Raw genomic sequence first — 17,365 nt, 5'->3', positions numbered from 1 at the left:
TTGGGGAGGAGTTGGTCTCGTTGTGCTCCAGGGACTGATTTTTCCAGCCAGGATTCCGTTCCTGGGTTGGGAATTCCCAAATGTATCAGCTGAGGAGGGCTGGAAACCTTTCCGAGGGGTGAATTTCACGTTTTCTCCACGTGCTTTAATCCTCCTGGTCTGGGACAGGAATTTTGGGAAGGGGGAGGTGTTGGAGCAAGAAATTCCCAAGGGTGATACCAGAGACACGGGAAATTTCGGGAGGAGAAGAAAATGGATTATTTTGGTGCCATGGACGTGATCCCAAAAGGAGCCACACGGCCCCAACTCTTCCCGGCTCTCAAAGAAGCCGCTGGGAGGATCTTCCCAAAATCCCGGTACCCCGCACCCCTTTTTTCCATTTTTTTCCCTTTTTTTCCCTTTTTTTCCCTTTTCACTCCCTGTTCCCTCTTTGCGCCTGGAAATGCCCACCTTGAGACGAGGTAAAACCATCCCGGGCTTTGTGGCATGGCAAAAATTATTCTGATTTTATGAGGCACCTCCAGAGATGCCGCAGGGATCTGGAGCTTATCAGGAATATTCCGGAGACATCAGAAAATGAGATTTCAAAGAGGATCTCAAAACCTCTGCGAGTTTGTCATCCAGGGAAATCATTTCGTGGTAATCACGGTAATGACATCCTAGAGGATCCGGGCTGCTGTGACCTCACCAAGAATAAATTATGGAAAGTGCTTCATCAAACTCCTCATTTTAAACTTCACAACTGGCATAATTCATGAACGGCTTCGTTTTTATTCCAAAGATAACCCCGAGCTTTGCTCTTCAGCTTTGCACCAGATCCTTCCCCTGATTTAGGAGCGCATCCGTAAATCCCACCAATGTTATGGGAAAGAAAGCGAGGCACGGCCGCAATTCCCTGTGTCAGGTTTTGCCTCCACAAGGAAAATCACCCTGGCGCTCCAAGATTCCCTGCGCACTCCAGCTTTTAGCCACGATAAGCTAAAAAACCCCTCATTAATTCTCGCTGCATTTTCACCTCTTAATGAAACCGGGAGCAGAAAAGCAGGAAATTCCGAGATGAAAAGACCTGGCGAGCTGCCGCCTGCGTTTTTGGGGTTATTGCCCAACGCGGCTTTAGATAATCATAAACAGCGAGCAAAACAATTCCTGCGGCTCCAGCGGCGGTCGCTGCACCGGGCTCGGCTCCCGAGTCATTAAAGCGCTTTAGCAAAGGGTGGCTCAGCCGCCCCCGGCCATCGGGGCAGGGTATAAATCCCCTCTCCACCCTGGCATCTCCTCACTGCCTCTCCCGACTCCTCCTCTCCGCCTCTCTGAGTAAGTTCGGACTCCCCGGCTCTAAAAACCTCAATTTCCCTCCTGCTTTTGGCGTGGATTTCTCCTCAGAATCGGGGCTGAGCTTTGCCTGAATGTTCTGGTTCTGAGGGGTTTAGGAGCGCTTTTCGTGCTGGGCAAAGGGGGCGAAAGTCAAAGCGGGGCTTTTGCAGGGATTTGGGATTTATGGGAGAATGAGGATTTCAGTCTCTGAATTCTGGAAAAATATTTAGGAAAGTCTCGGGGATGGATTTAACTTCGCGTTTGGTTGCGTGGCACGATCAGGGAGAGGGTTCAGGGTGGAATTCGTGGAAAACTGGGGAAAATCCTCCTTGGAACTGAGCTCGGTGCAGCTCTGCTGCTGCTTGGATCAGCTCGTCCTTAATTTAATTGGAACCTAGCGAGCTACGCCAAGCTACTATTATGGATTATTAACATAACTGTGCCAATAACTTTCATTTCTAACTCTTAAAAGCCATTTGGTTTCTAAAGCGCTTTTACAGAGATAAAATTCAGAATTTCTGTAGGTTAGCGCTGCGTTCTAACTTGAAGGAATTTCGAGGAAAATGCCCTGCACGGGTATTTTTGATTTTTTTATTTTTTATTATCAAAAAAGGATAAATTTAATTTACAAGTTTAAAAAAATATTCTGATGCTACACCAGGCTTTTATGTGAGGATTTTACCTGAAGAAATAAACATTATCGAATGAATTTCCCCTAGGTGAAAATGCAGTTTTCGTATTTGGCTTGATTATATCACTCTATAAATATTTTAACATATATATTATATTATATAAATATTTTAATTATATGTTTCACTTATTAAACGAGCACTCAACACTCCCACCTATTCTCAGCCTTTTGCTTTTTTCCCTGTGTTTTAGCAGAATGTTTTCCTGCCTGAAAACATCAGGAATCTGCAAGGAAAATAATACAAAAATTAAGCAGGGTGCTAAGCTGATTATGCCACGCTGAAATAGGTGGAAAATCCGGATTTTTTTTTTTTTTTCTTTTCCCAAGTGTGGGAGGAACAGAGGCGCTGTGGGAACGAGTTCCAGCGCGTCCTCGGGAATTCCTGCAAAGGGCGAGGGCTGGGAGGTGGCAGGGGAGGAAAAGAGGAGGAGTTCTGCTCCCGGGGAGGAGGAGAAAAAGGGGAAATTTAACAGGAATTCAGAACAAACCGGGGCGGGAAAGTTAAAGGTGGGCGATAAAACTGCATCCAAATTACCTCCGAGGATCCCTTAAGGCCAAATGTCGATAATCAAGAGAGCAATTATTGGTTTTACCTCAATTATCCCTAACAAGGTCTTAAAAGGAAATTACAGCCAAGAGAGCAATTCTTGTTTTTGCCTCAGTTATCCCTAACAAGATCTCAAAACGAAACGTCAATAATCAAGAGGTCAATTCTTGTTTTTGCCTCAGTTATCCCTAACAAGATCTCAAAACGAAACGTCAATAGCCAAGAGAGCAATTCTTGTCTTTATCCGAATTACCTCTAAAAAAACCACTTAGAGCCAAATGTCAACAAACAAGCGATCAGCTCTTGTTCTTACCCGAATTATCTCTTAGAATGTCAATAGCCGAGTGCTCAACTCTCGTCTTTTCCCGAGTTTAGGAGCACAATGTCCCCTTAGAGATATCTCGATTATCTCTAAAAACCACTTAGAGCCAAATAAACCAGCGCTCGGGTCGTGTTTTTATCTCGATTATCTCTAAAAGCCCTTGGAGCCAAGTGTCAATAAACAAGGGCTCTATCTCGATTATCTCTGACGATCTTTTAGAGACAAATGCCAATAAACCAGCGCTTAAATTTTGTCTCTATCCCAAGTTTCTCTGACGATCTTTTAGAGACAAGTGTCAATAAACCAACCCTTGGCTCGTGTCTTCATCTCGATTACCTCTAAAAACCCTCAGAGCCCAATGTCAATAAACCAGCTCTCAAGTTTTGTCTCTCAAATTTTGATCCCAGTTTCCTCCGACGATCTTTTAGAGGCAAATGTCAATAAACCAGCGCTCAAATGTTGTCTCTATCCCAATTTCCTCTGACGATCTTTTAGAGCCAAATGTCAATAAGTCAGCCCTCAAATTTTAACTCTCCCAATTTCCTCTGACAGTCTTTTAGAGCCAAATGCCAATAAATCAACGCTCAAGTTCTGTCTCTATCTCGATTATCTCCGACGATCTTTTAGAGCCAAATGTCAATAAACCATCGCTCAAATTCTGTCTCTATCCCAATTTCCTCTGTCGATCTCTCGCACCCAAATGCCAACATCCAAGAGCCTCCGGGAGTTCTTCCCTTCGCTTTTGGACCTCTTCTTTGTGTCTTTTCGAACCCCGCAGGCTCTCCCCCGGCACCACCAGGCGATGGCTTCCATCCAGCTGGCCTGTGCCACCCCCTGCGAGCCCAAGTGTCCCCAGCCTCTGGCCAGCAGCACCAACGAGCCCTGCGTGGTGACCTGCGGCGACTCCCGGGTCATCATCTACCCCCCGCCCGTGGTCGTCACCTTCCCGGGGCCCATCCTCACCACGTACCCGCAGCAAACCGTCGTGGGAGCCTCGGAACCCTCGGAGGTGGCCCTGGTCGAGCCCCAGGCCGCGGTGGCCGCCGAGGTGACGGCGGGGGACAAAGTGGCGGCGCCGGTGGTGGCCCGAGCGGAGCCGCGCTGCGCCCCCAAATATTCCTACAGCTACTCGTCGCAATGGACTCATCCCTGCAACTCCTACCGCTCCGGGAAGCGCTGGACGTGCTGAGCCCCCGGGGAAAGGGAAATTCCGGGTGAAATCCCAGCGGGTTTTTTTTTCCCTTAGTTTAGAGCTGTTCTCCCACAGCTTCGCGGCGCGCTCGTCTGCTCCCGCCGCGCTTCGGCTTATCGCGGATTTTTTTTTACTGGCACTGAGCTTGGAGAGGTGACTTGAAATGCTCGGAATTGCACACGGCAACGCTGCCAAAAAAGGGAAATTACCCCGTTTTTTTTACAGGCGGCATCGCTTGGATGCCGGTGATTTGCCAGAGCCTCGCTGAACCCCCGGAACGATGCTCTTTGTATCCTGTACAGTTTTGTTCCACAATTGTAGGAAAGCTTCTCTTTCCAAATAAATTTTCTCGACCTAAATACATTTTCTGTTTTCCTTTATCATATATATATTTTTTTTTTAAAAAATGGGAGGTTGGGTGGGATATCAGGGAAATTCTTCCCCCAAAGGGTGCTGAGCACTGCCCAGGCTGCCCAGGGAACGGGATGAAGCTGTGCCAGGGCAGGTTTAGGATGGATTTTAGGGGAAGGTTCTTCCCCCAGAGGCTGCTGGGCACTGCCCGGGATCCCCAGGGAATGGGCACATTCCTGAGGCTGCCAGAGCTCCAGGGGCGCTTGGAAAACGACCTCAGGGAGAGGAGAGAGCCCAGAGGAGGCTCCAGGATGGGATCAGAGGGATGGAGCAGCTCTGCTGGGAGAACTGGGATGGTTCAGCCTGGAGAAGCTTTGGGGTGACCCAGTTGTGGCCTCGGAGGACCTGAAGGGGCAACAAAAATACGGAGAGAGAAAATTCCCAAGGGATGGGATGCCAGGACAAAGGGGAATGGGTTCAGACTGATGGAGAGCAGGTTTAGGTAGAACATTGGCCAGGAATTGTTCCCTGTGAGGGTGAAGAGGCCCTGGGATGGATTTCCCAGAGAAGCTGGGGCTGCCCCATCCCTGGCAGGCTCCAAGGCCAGGTTGGACAGGGTTTGGAGCAGCCTGGGACAGTGGAAGGTGTCCCCTGCCCACGGCACGGGGTGGAACAGGGTGAGTTTCAAGGTCCCTTCCAACCCAAACCGTCCTGCGACTCCACCATAGGACATTCCACACCATCCCTCAGTCAGGGCCTCATTTACAGCCAGGATGAAGAAATCCATGACAAAAAGAAATATTTCGTGCAATGCAGATTCTTTATTTTGAGTCAAAAAGCCACAGGCGCTGTCAGCGGGAGACAAACCAGCACCAACGCCATGGAAACACGAAAATCCCAAGGCAGCAGCAGCAGCAGCAGCAGCAGCAGCAGCAGCAGCAGCAGCAGCAGCGAGGCAGAGCCCAGGGCTGCGCCGCAGAGATCGCCCCTGGCCAGGGCGGCTCCGGGGCTCGGGGCTGGGCAGAGCAGGGCAGAGCCTGAGCCCAGCTGGGCACAGCTGGCTGGGGGCGCAGAGAGGGGGCAGCGTTTGGAGGCAGCGCTGGGAAGGCCAAAGGCGCCGGCCGAGGCTCTGCGGGGTCACAGGGCACGGACAGGGACCCTGCAGCTGCCGGGGCTGCCGCGCCGGCCCTGAGCAGGGGCTGCAGCTTCAGCCCGGCTCAGGCGGCACAAGGCAGCAGCGGCTGCCGGAGGAGCCCGCGGGCAGGGCCAGCGCTGAGCTCCGCCGGGCTGGGGGCTTTAGCAGGGCCCGCAGGAGCCCCCGAAGGAGCGGGAACCGCGGCCACAGCTCCCGTAACCCCCAAAACCTCCGTAACTCCCGAAACCTCCATAACCCCCATAGCTGCCATAGCCCCCATAGCCCCCAAGGGCCCCGTAGCCCCCGTAGCCCCCACGGCTTCCGAAGGCGCCCCCGGAGCCGGCGCCCACGTAGGGAGCTCCGGCCGAGCCCACGGCGCTCTGCTGCGGGAAGGAGCTGAGGATGGGCCCGGGGAAGGTGACCACCGAGGCCGGGGGCTGGATGACCACCGTGGAGTCGGGGCACTGCCGCACGCAGGGCTCGTTGCAGGTGTCAGCCAGAGGGGCCGGGGTGGCCACGCCGCAGCTGGGCACGCACAGGCTGGAGCAGGACATCGTTCGGTTCGGCTGGGAGAGCTGCAAGACAAGGCACGGCCACGGCTCACAACAAGGACTCGGCCCGAAGCCCAGCTGCTGCTCTGGCCCACCTGGAGCCCCTGTGCCAGGACTCGCTCCGCCTCATCCCGGGCGCTGCCAGCGCAGCCCTGGCACGGCTGGAGCGGCTCCTGGCATCCCCTGCTGCCCTCACCAGCCCCGGCTCCTGCTGCCCGTGGCAATGGAGAAAAACTCCCAAATCCCAAGCACCGGGCTCCCCGAGACCTTCAGGCCGCTGGTGGAACCCCAACCATCCCAGCCCTGCCCTGGGACAGCTGCTGGAGCTCGGGGACAGAGATCCCTTGGGAATTCCACAGGCAGAGATTCCTTGGGAAATCCACAGCCAGAGATCCCTTGGGAAATCCACAGGCAGAGATTCCTTGGGAATTCCACAAGCAGAGATCCCTTGGGAATCCCACAGGCAGAGATTCCTTGGGAAATCCAAGGGCAGAGATTGCCCAGGAAAGGCGCAGAAGAGGAAGAGAGGACGGAGGGAAGACTCGGACTCACCACAGCGATCAAGGAGCTGATTCAAGTGGAGAGAGCTGGATGGAGCCCTGTGCAGCCCTCGGACCTTTTATACACCCCAGAGTGCCTGCGGCACCGTCCAGGGGGTGGGGGCAAACCTGCAGTAATTAGGAATTCAAGCGGACCAACCCCATGACACAAACTGAAATGTGCGGTAATTACATCTGTATGAACCGGGGCTAGACCAAGTAAAGGTGCCCTGCAGAGCCACCAGGCCCCGGAGGGACAGACCATGACCAATCTCTGTGTGTACGATCATTTGCTGCTGAAGCCGAGATCAGAGCCCCAATAAACCCCGACATGTCCCTAATCCCCTTCTTTGCTTATGCACGGGAGTTTTGGGCATCGCTCAGGAGCTCTTTGAAATGGCACAGCCGGCACTTATTCTGTCATTAATCCTTTTTACGGGCTGCTAAATAGGGACGCCGGGAGGGAGAAGCCATCCCACCCACTCGGGCCGCATCCCAAACGCCAAACGTGGCAGGGGAGGGCGCAGGACCAGAGTCCCGGAGTGGGGCAGGCTGGGCGAGCACGGACAGACAGACAAACAGACAGACAGACAGGCATGTGCTGCCCGGGGAGGGTCACCCCACGCGGCACAGGGCTGGGCACAGGGCTGGGCATGGGGGGCTCTGGGAGGGAGATTCCCGAAGGGATTTTTGTGCCGCTGGAGGATTTGTTAAGCCCCCGATCCAAGTGACGATGGTGCGAAAAGCAGAGGGGAAGATCCTATGTCAGAGGAAGCTTCACCTAAATCCATCCTGGCCCGGCTGTGGGAGTGACACGGGTGGGATCAGGAGGGGCATAAAGGAGCAAGGGGAGATGTACAGAGAGGAGCGGGAGAGCAGAGAGAGGATCCAGAACCACTCAGAGCCTGCAGCCTGGGTCCTGGCTGAGCTCTGCTCTGGCCTGACCCGCTGGCCCCGAGGTCTGGCCCAGGGGCTGTTGGCCGAGCCCCCCAGAGCCAGGCTGGCCCAGGACAGGCCCAGCTGGGCACGGCTGCCTCAGGGCCACGGCCGGGCTGGGGCTCAGGGTGGTGAAGGCCGGGCACAGTCACGTCCCAAAAGATTCTTTGTAAGCAAAGTGAGGGATTAGAGACAAAACCTGGCATTATTGGGGCTGTGAGCTGCGTGAACTCCAGTAGCACCGTGTCTGTCACCTAATGATGGGCCACGGCTGTCCCTGCAAGCGCCTCTCTCCTGTCCACTCCTTTCCACACCAATGTCCACAATGGGGGGATGACAGAATTTTTCTGCGTCCCTTCACTTTATGAAGTTTGTCAGCGTCAATTCCTAATTACTGGCGGGGGGGTCTGCCCGCAGCCCCGGCCGATGCCCCGGGCTCTCTGGGGTGTATAAAAGGGCTGAGCTCCTTGCACAGCTCCATCCACACTTCTCCACTTGACTCTCCTCATCACCCGGGTAAGTGCAGCTCTCCGAAGCCTCTCGTGGATCTCTCTCTGTCTCCTTCCATGAAATTCCTGCCTCACACCTTTGCCTCTTTTTTCCAGAAGCCTTTCCCAGTCTCAAGGATGTCCTGCTGTGTCCCCAGCTGCGGCGTGGCCACCCCGGCCCCTCTGGCTGACACCTGCAACGCGCCCTGCGTGCGGCAGTGCCCCGACTCCACGGTGGTCATCCAGCCCCCGGCCTCGGTGGTCACCTTCCCCGGGCCCATCCTCAGCTCCTTCCCGCAGCAGAGCGCCGTGGGCTCGGCCGGAGCTCCCTACGTCGGAGGCGGCTTCGGCGGCTCCTCCGGACGCCGTGGGGGCTCCGGGGGCTTCGGGGGCTCCGGTGGCTCCGGTGGCTTTGGGGGATTCGGAGGTTACGGAGGATTCGGAGGTTTTGGGGGCAGCTGCGGTGGCTCCAGAGGCTGCGGGCCCTGCTAAGCCCCAGCACCATCCCTGATCCAGAAGAGCTCCACGAACGCCCCCGGCCCATCCCCGCACGCCAAGGCCCGAAGCAAGGACACACCGGCAGACAGACACACGGACAGACAGACAGACATCCCCCGGCCCGGCTCCGCCGCCTTCCCGCCGCGCTCGGAGCCCCGCAGCGATCGCTGCCCGCTCCCGGCACGGCCCCAGCTCGGCTCCTGCTCTGCCCGTGTCCCCCCCGGGACACGCGGCGAGCGCTCGGCCGGGGCCCCGCTCCGCTGCCGCCCCCCTGCCCCGCACGGCAATAAAAGCTGCCTCGCATTGCAATCTTCACCGCCTCTCTCGGCTGCTCTTTGCTCCGCCCCCGCTGCCCACCCCGGCCCGGGCGGTCCCGGGAGGGTTCCGGGAGGGTCCCGGGAGGGTTCTGGGCCGCCTCGCTCGGACACGGTGGATGAGAAGCCCCCGGCAGCTGCCCGGGCTCCTCCTGCCCGTCCTTGGCCACCCCCGCCCCGCAGCAGAGCCCCCCTGAGCCGGACCCTCCCCAGCCCCGGGCTCGGCGCCTCTGCCCATCCCTGCCCGGCTCCTGCCCGCTCCGGGCTCCTCTCTGCAGCCCCAAAGGAGCCCCGGGCCCCAGCGCCAGCCCCCTGCCCTTGGGACACCCCCGAGCGATGCCTGCAGCCCCAGGGCTGGTGGGGATTGGGGCGCGAGTGGAGCCCCCCGAGGGTCCCGGTGATTTGCGGAAACAAACAAACAAACTCTACAACTCTTTGAAAGTTGTAAAGCGGGTGTGTTTATTACAGCGCTGGACGCCTGTGGGAATCGTTTCTCTCAATAGGACACGCGTGCCTTTGGCAACTCCAGATCCTTTCTTATTCCCCTTTCAAACACATATCCATGCAATTTTCCAAGAGGTTCATACAGATTCATTTTACTGATTTTGTGTGGCATTTGCCGCTAATTCTGTCCTTTATCAGGAAGAATTCCTGGGTCATTTTAACCCTGCTCTCCGTAGCAGCCTCTCTGTTTGTTTCAGAGTTCAAGGGGACAGAGTATGAAATAATATTGTCTAAAATTGATCTATAGGAACTTTAAACAAATATGAGATCACAAACCCAGGGAGTTTTTGGTGTTAATTGGGGAAGCATTTTTCAGACAGATCAATAGGCAATAGCAGGGCCCTCAGAGGGATGGGAACTCCGAGCTTCTGCTCCAAGAGTTCCACGGGACTGAACCCTGTGGTCATTCCACGGCGTGGAGAGGAGACTGGGCAAGATGTGCTCGGCTCTGTCTCCTCCCTTCCCAGCTGCCACCACCTCCAGCCAAAGAGGCCAGGACACCTGGGACATGCCGAGCTCATCCTGCATTTCCCTGCCCCTTCCCATGAGACCGAGCAATCCCGCTCCTGTGTGGGAGAGGATTCACAGTGGCTTCTGTGAGCCAGAGAGAAGTTGGAGAAGAGGATCCATGTTCACCCCTGAGAGAATTTCCTACCAAGGTCCTTGACACAGAAACCAAGAAAGAAACAAGGAGAAATAAGGGAAACCTGCTACTGCCTGTTGCAATGAGCAACTTTGTTTGTCTCTTGTGACCAATAAGTGTAAATTGATGAGTTTTGTAAGAATGTATAAAAGCATGCGTGGTATAATAAAAATGGTTTGAAGCCTTGTGAAAATGGAGAACTGATTTGTGTTGTGACCATCTCAAGTACAAGAGCCCAGTCCCAGAGGCGATGTCGGCTTTGCTGCCCCGGCTGAGGATTTGGAAGAGTTTCTGCAAGGCCCTCGTGGCCCTTTCCCATCCTCAGCGAGGGCTTTGGGGGTGTCCTGAGTTTCCTGCTGCTGGGAGAGCACAGGGAGCTGGGGGGGATGAGCCCCCCAGAGCCAGAGGGGTGGGACATCCTCAGCTGGGACACAGGGAGCCAGCTGTGCCCGGGCTCCAGGGCACTGCCCAGGGCCATTGCAGCAGCCCAGCAGACAGCCGGGAGCCTGGGGAATGGGAAAAAGACAGGATGAAGGAAAACCAGGAGTCAACATTGCAATGCAAGACAGCTTTTATTGCAGGGGGAGGGCAGGAGGGGCAGGGCAGAAGAGCAGGGTCATGGCCAAGGGCTTGCCATGGCCTGGCCCTGGGCACAGCCGGGTGAGCAGGAGCAGCCCCGGGAGAGTCTCTGGGAGCACCGTGGCACCAGGAGCCCCTCGGGGATGCTCAGGCAGGGCAGGGACAAGGCAGAGCTGCTTCCCAAGCTGGCACCAGGCTCCCGAGGTGCAGAGCCCGGCCACGCCCAAGGGGTTTTGGTCCACAGAGCGTCAGGTCGGGATGTGCCGGGGTTTCTCCTGGAGCTCTTCTTGGTCTGAGGCCGCGCTCGGGCTGGGGCTTAGCAGGGCCCGCAGTTGCCATTGAGGTAGCGGTGGCCGCTGCTCCAGCCGCCGTAGCCGCAGTTGCCAAGGCCTCCATAGCCCCAGCCTCCGTAGCCTCCACAGCCCCAACCGCCGTAGCCTCCACGGCCTCCATAGCCCCAACCCCCATAAAGACCACGGCTTCCATAGCCCCAGCCTCCAAAACCTCCATAGCCCCCAAAGGCCCCGTAGCCCCCGTAGCCCCCGTAGGCCCCACGGCTTCCGAAGGCGCCCCCGGAGCCGGCGCCCACGTAGGGAGCTCCGGCCGAGCCCACGGCGCTCTGCTGCGGGAAGGAGCTGAGGATGGGCCCGGGGAAGGTGACCACCGAGGCCGGGGGCTGGATGACCACCGTGGAGTCGGGGCACTGCCGCACGCAGGGCTCGTTGCAGGTGTCAGCCAGAGGGGCCGGGGTGGCCACGCCACAGGTGGGGATGCACAGGCTGGAGCAGGACATCTTTGAGACTGGGAAAGTCTTCTGGAAAACACCCAGAGAAGAAAGAGGTAAAGGTGAGAGGAAGGAATTTCCCAGAGAGAGATCTCCAAGAGGCTTTGGAGAGCTGCACTTACCCAAGTGATGAGAGGAGTCAAGTGGAGATGTGTGGATGGAGCTGTGAAGGGAGCTGAGCCCTTTTATACACCCCAGAGAGCCTGGGGCTTCAGGAAAGGGGGCGGTGACAGAAAACACGAGTAATTAGGAATTCCCGCTGACAAGCTTCATCAGAGCGATAATGTTGCAAGATAATTCCATGGCATCCTCTCCTTGGGGACACAGGTGTGAAAACGTGTCCTGGACGTGAAGGAAGTGATGGGAGGGACAGCCGTGGCCCATCATTACATGACAGACACGGTGCTGCTGGAGCTCGCTCAGCTCACAGCCCCAATAAACCCAGGTTTGTCCCTAATCCCTCACTTTGCTTACAGAGAACAATTCCTGGCATCTTGCAGCAGCTTTGAAGGGCTGCCCCAGCCATCACCCCTGTCATTATCAGCCTTTTACAGGCTGGTAAACAGAGGCAGCGGCAGCTTGGGCAAAGCAGAGGCCACTCTCGGGGTGTCTCCCAAATCCCACCCACTGCCAGTGCCAGCAAAAATGTTCATGGCCAGGTTTTGTGGTCCCCTGACACATCTGTGAATTGTTAGGGTTTAGGTTAAGGTTAGAGTTAGGGTTACGGTTAAGGTTGGGGTTAGGGTTAGGGTTAGAATTAGGGGGTTCTGGAGGACATTGGGATCTCCACGTCCCAGTTTCCCTTGGTGGTCCCACACCGGGGGCAAATCCCACTGGTGGAACCCCAAACACGCAGGGAAGGTGGAGATCAGTGGGACAGAGCCTGGGACGACCATGACAGAGGGGACACCATGGGAGGAGCTGAAGTGTCCTTGTGGCTCCTCCAGCCCCGTTTCGGCAAGCTGGGTCCTGGTTGAGCCTTCCTGGAGGGCCTGCACTGCCCAGCCGGCCCCAAGGGCTGGCCCAGGGGGTGTTGGCTGAGCCCCCCAGATCCAGGCTGGTCCCAGCCATGGTCCAGGTCAAGCCCAGCCGGGCACGGCTGGCTCAGGGGTACGGCCTGGCTGGGGTTCAACGTGGCGGTGCTGGGCACAGCCATGTCCCAAAGGATGCTTGGGATTCTTTGTAAGCAAAGTGAGGGATTAGGAACAGAGCAGGGTCTGTCACCTAATAATGGGCCATAGGTGTTCCTCCCATCACCTCCCATGGTCCAGGGCACGTTTCCACACCAATCTCCCTGATGTTGAGGTGTATAATTGTATTGCATCATTATCTCTCTGATGAAGCTTGTCAGCGTGAATTCCTAATTACCTGTTTTTTTGCCACCGCTCCCTTTCCTGATGCCCCAGGGCCTTTGGGAGATGTATAAAAGGTCCAAAGGTTCCACAGAGCTCTATCCACCTTCCACCACTTGACTTGCCTTATCACCTTGGTAAGTCCAAGCCTTCCCTCCTCTTTCCTTCTTCATCCCTGAATTTCTCAGGGAATCTTTGGGGATTTCTGGAGGAACCTTTGGCTGTGGGCTCCTCTTGCTCTCCTAGAGCAGAGTTGGGGTGGTTGGGGTTCTACCAGGCAACCAAGGGCTTGGGAAGCGTGAGGACTTTGCTTCTTTGGATGTCAAAGTCTTCTTAATTCCCATGGGCAAGCAAGACTGAGGGCTGGTGAGGGTAGCAAGGGATGTGAGCAGGGATTTGGATGGAATGGGGCTCGGATCAGAACGCCTGGGATCCCTGGAACAGTTGGGCTTTGGGCTGAGTCCTTGGCCTGAGCCGTGGCCGTGCATTGTCTCGCAGCTCTCCCAGCCAAACCGAACGATGTCCTGCTCCAGCCTGTGCGTGCCCAGCTGCGGCGTGGCCACCCCGGCCCCTCTGGCTGACACCTGCAACGAGCCCTGCGTGCGGCAGTGCCCCGACTCCACGGTGGTCATCCAGCCGCCGGCCTCGGTGGTCACCTTCCCCGGGCCCATCCTCAGCTCCTTCCCGCAGCAGAGCGCCGTGGGCTCGGCCGGAGCTCCCTACGTGGGCGCCGGCTCCGGGGGCGCCTTCGGAAGCCGTGGGGCCTACGGGGGCTACGGGGCCTTTGGGGGCTATGGAGGTTTTGGAGGCTGGGGCTATGGAAGCCGTGGTCTTTATGGGGGTTGGGGCTATGGAGGCCGTGGAGGCTACGGCGGTTGGGGCTGTGGAGGCTACGGAGGCTGGGGCTATGGAGGCCTTGGCAACTGCGGCTACGGCGGCTGGAGCAGCGGCCACCGCTACCTCAATGGCAACTGCGGGCCCTGCTAAGCCCCAGCCCGAGCGCGGCCTCAGACCAAGAAGAGCTCCAGGAGAAACCCCGGCACATCCCGACCCGACGCTCTGTGGACCAAAACCCCTTGGGCGTGGCCGGGCTCTGCACCTCGGGAGCCTGGTGCCAGCTTGGGAAGCAGCTCTGCCTTGTCCCTGCCCTGCCTGAGCATCCCCGAGGGGCTCCTGGTGCCACGGTGCTCCCAGAGACTCTCCCGGGGCTGCTCCTGCTCACCCGGCTGTGCCCAGGGCCAGGCCATGGCAAGCCCTTGGCCATGACCCTGCTCTTCTGCCCTGCCCCTCCTGCCCTCCCCCTGCAATAAAAGCTGTCTTGCATTGCAATGTTGACTCCTGGTTTTCCTTCATCCTGCCTTTTTCCCACTCCCCAGTCTCCTGGGTGTCTGCTGGGCTGCTGCAACGGCCCTGGGCAGTGCCCTGGAGCCCGGGCACAGCTGGCTCCCTGTGTCCCAGCTGGGGATGTCCCACCCCTCTGGCTCTGGGGGGCTCATCTCCCCCAGCTCCCCGTGCTCTCCCAGCAGCAGGAAACTCAGGACACCCCCAAAGCCCTCGTTGAGGATGGGAAAGGGCCATGAGGACCTTGCAGAAACTCTTCCAAATCCTCAGCCGGGGCAGCAAAGCTGACATCGCCTCTGGGACTGGGCTCTTGTACTGGAGATGGTCACAACACAAATCAATTCTCCATTTTCACATGGCTTCAAACCATTTTTATTATACCACGCATGCTTTTATACATTCTTACAAAACTCATCAATTTACACTTATTGGTCACAAGAGACAAACAAAGTTGCTCATTACAATAGGCAGTAGCAGGTTTCTCTTATTTCTCCTTGTTTCTTTCTTGGTTTCTGTGTCAAGGACCTTGGTAGGAAATTCTCTCAGGGGTGAACATGGATCCTCTTCTCCAACTTCTCTCTGGCTCACAGAAGCCGCTGTGAATCCTCTCCCACACAGGAGCGGGATTGCTCGGTCTCATGGGAAGGGGCAGGGAAATGCAGGATGAGCTCGGCATGTCCCAGGTGTCCTGGCCTGTTTGGCTGGAGGTGGTGGCAGCTGGGAAGGGAGGAGACAGAGCCGAGCACATCTTGCCCAGTCTCCTCTCCACGCCGTGGAATGACCACAGGGTTCAGTCCCGTGGAACTCTTGGAGCAGAAGCTTGGAGTTCCCATCCCTCTGAGGGCCCTGCTATTGCCTATTGATCTGTCTGAAAATTTCTTCCCCAATTAACACCAAAAACTCCCTGGGTTTGTGATTTCATATTTAAGTTCCTATAGATCAATTTTAGACAATATTATTTCATACTCTGTCCCCTTGAACTCTGAAACAAACAGAGAGGCTGCTACGGAGAGCAGGGTTAAAATGACCCAGGAATTCTTCCTGATAAAGGACAGAATTAGCGGCAAATGCCACACAAAATCAGTAAAATGAATCTGTATGAACCTCTTGGAAAATTGCATGGATATGTGTTTGAAAGGGGAATAAGAAAGGATCTGGAGTTGCCAAGGGCACGCGTGTCCTATTGAGAGAAACGATTCCCACAGGCGTCCAGCGCTGTAATAAACACACCCGCTTTACAACTTTCAAAGAGTTGTAGAGTTTGTTTGTTTGTTTCCGCAAATCACCGGGACCCTCGGGGGGCTCCACTCGCGCCCCAATCCCCACCAGCCCTGGGGCTGCAGGCATCGCTCGGGGGTGTCCCAAGGGCAGGGGGCTGGCGCTGGGGCCCGGGGCTCCTTTGGCGCTGCAGAGAGGAGCCCGGAGTGGGCAGGAGCCGGGCAGGGATGGGCAGAGGCGCCGAGCCCGGGGCTGGGCAGGGTCCGGCTCAGGGGGGCTCTGCTGCGGGGCTGGGGTGGCCAAGGACGGGCAGGAGGAGCCCGGGCAGCTGCCGGGGGCTTCTCATCCACCGTGTCCGAGCGATGCGGCCCAGAACCCTCCCAGGACCCTCCCGGGACCCTCCCGGGACCGCCCGGGCCGGGGTGGGCAGCGGGTGCGGAGCAAAGAGCAGCCGAGAGAGGCGGTGAAGATTGCAATGCGAGGCAGCTTTTATTGCCGTGCGGGGCAGGGGGGCGGCAGCGGAGCGGGGCCCCGGCCGAGCGCTCGCCGCGTGTCCCGGGGGGGACACGGGCAGAGCAGGAGCCGAGCTGGGGCCGTGCCGGGAGCGGGCAGCGATCGCTGCGGGGCTCCGAGCGCGGCGGGAAGGCGGCGGAGCCGGGCCGGGGGATGTCTGTCTGTCTGTCCGTGTGTCTGTCTGCCGGTGTGTCCTTGCTTCGGGCCTTGGCGTGCGGGGATGGGCCGGGGGCGTTCGTGGAGCTCTTCTGGATCAGGGATGGAGCTGGGGCTTAGCAGGGCCCGCAGCCTCTGGAGCCACCGCAGCTGCCCCCAAAACCTCCGAATCCTCCGTAACCTCCGAATCCCCCAAAGCCACCGGAGCCACCGGAGCCCCCGAAGCCCCCGGAGCCCCCACGGCGTCCGGAGGAGCCGCCGAAGCCGCCTCCGACGTAGGGAGCTCCGGCCGAGCCCACGGCGCTCTGCTGCGGGAAGGAGCTGAGGATGGGCCCGGGGAAGGTGACCACCGAGGCCGGCGGCTGGATGACCACCGTGGAGTCGGGGCACTGCCGCACGCAGGGCGCGTTGCAGGTGTCAGCCAGAGGGGCCGGGGTGGCCACGCCGCAGCTGGGGACACAGCAGGACATCCTGGAGACTGGGAAAGGCTTCTGGAAAAAAGAGGCAAAGGTGTGAGGCAGGAATTTCATGGAAGGAGACAGAGAGAGATCCACGAGAGGCTTCGGAGAGCTGCACTTACCCGGGTGATGAGGAGAGTCAAGTGGAGAAGTGTGGATGGAGCTGTGCAAGGAGCTCAGCCCTTTTATACACCCCAGAGAGCCCGGGGCATCGGCCGGGGCTGCGGGCAGACCCCCCCGCCAGTAATTAGGAATTGACGCTGACAAACTTCATAAAGTGAAGGGACGCAGAAAAATTCTGTCATCCCCCCATTGTGGATATTGGTGTGGAAAGGAGTGGACAGGAGAGAGGCGCTTGCAGGGACAGCCGTGGCCCATCATTAGGTGACAGACACGGTGCTACTGGAGTTCACGCAGCTCACAGCCCCAATAATGCCAGGTTTTGTCTCTAATCCCTCACTTTGCTTACAAAGAATCTTTTGGGACGTGACTGTGCCCGGCCTTCACCACCCTGAGCCCCAGCCCGGCCGTGGCCCTGAGGCAGCCGTGCCCAGCTGGGCCTGTCCTGGGCCAGCCTGGCTCTGGGGGGCTCGGCCAACAGCCCCTGGGCCAGACCTCGGGGCCAGCGGGTCAGTCCAGAGCAGAGCTCAGCCAGGACCCAGGCTGCAGGCTCTGAGTGGTTCTGGATCCTCTCTCTGCTCTCCCGCTCCTCTCTGTACATCTCCCCTTGCTCCTTTATGCCCCTCCTGATCCCACCCGTGTCACTCCCACAGCCGGGCCAGGATGGATTTAGGTGAAGCTTCCTCTGACATAGGATCTTCCCCTCTGCTTTTCGCACCATCGTCACTTGGATCGGGGGCTTAACAAATCCTCCAGCGGCACAAAAATCCCTTCGGGAATCTCCCTCCCAGAGCCCCCCATGCCCAGCCCTGTGCCCAT

The 17,365-nt window shown here is 57.4% G+C and overlaps 6 protein-coding genes across 6 annotated transcripts; 3 read left to right on the top strand and 3 right to left on the bottom strand.

Moving 5' to 3' along the window:
• The first annotated feature begins 1,143 nt into the window (after positions 1 to 1,143).
• Positions 1,144 to 4,407, top strand: LOC139585025 (feather keratin 4-like). Its single transcript, XM_071417421.1, has 2 exons — positions 1,144 to 1,314; positions 3,653 to 4,407. Exon 2 carries the CDS (start codon positions 3,677 to 3,679, stop codon positions 4,061 to 4,063), a length of 387 nt encoding a protein of 128 aa, XP_071273522.1. The 5' UTR covers positions 1,144 to 1,314; positions 3,653 to 3,676; the 3' UTR covers positions 4,064 to 4,407.
• A 1,306-nt stretch (positions 4,408 to 5,713) lies between these two features.
• Positions 5,714 to 6,106, bottom strand: LOC139584941 (claw keratin-like). The gene has a single exon (XM_071417300.1). It carries the CDS (start codon positions 6,104 to 6,106, stop codon positions 5,714 to 5,716), a length of 393 nt encoding a protein of 130 aa, XP_071273401.1.
• Positions 6,107 to 8,204: 2,098 nt separating this feature from the next.
• On the top strand, positions 8,205 to 8,558 carry LOC139584952 (claw keratin-like). The gene has a single exon (XM_071417315.1). The coding sequence runs from the start codon at positions 8,205 to 8,207 to the stop codon at positions 8,556 to 8,558; it is 354 nt and encodes a 117-aa protein (XP_071273416.1).
• A 2,362-nt stretch (positions 8,559 to 10,920) lies between these two features.
• LOC139584942 (claw keratin-like) lies at positions 10,921 to 11,397 on the bottom strand. The gene has a single exon (XM_071417301.1). The coding sequence runs from the start codon at positions 11,395 to 11,397 to the stop codon at positions 10,921 to 10,923; it is 477 nt and encodes a 158-aa protein (XP_071273402.1).
• A 1,862-nt stretch (positions 11,398 to 13,259) lies between these two features.
• Positions 13,260 to 13,727, top strand: LOC139584940 (claw keratin-like). The gene has a single exon (XM_071417299.1). It carries the CDS (start codon positions 13,260 to 13,262, stop codon positions 13,725 to 13,727), a length of 468 nt encoding a protein of 155 aa, XP_071273400.1.
• Positions 13,728 to 16,084: 2,357 nt separating this feature from the next.
• LOC139584951 (claw keratin-like) lies at positions 16,085 to 16,438 on the bottom strand. The gene has a single exon (XM_071417314.1). It carries the CDS (start codon positions 16,436 to 16,438, stop codon positions 16,085 to 16,087), a length of 354 nt encoding a protein of 117 aa, XP_071273415.1.
• Positions 16,439 to 17,365: the final 927 nt, after the last annotated feature.

Source organism: Agelaius tricolor, unplaced genomic scaffold, assembly GCF_023055355.1.
Source record: "Agelaius tricolor isolate 1412-34295 unplaced genomic scaffold, bAgeTri1.0.p SCAF_69, whole genome shotgun sequence".
In the NCBI taxonomy this organism is placed as follows: domain Eukaryota; kingdom Metazoa; phylum Chordata; class Aves; order Passeriformes; family Icteridae; genus Agelaius; species Agelaius tricolor.
Note: the sequence above shows the minus strand (reverse complement) of the source record. Positions and strands in the feature narration are given on the sequence as shown.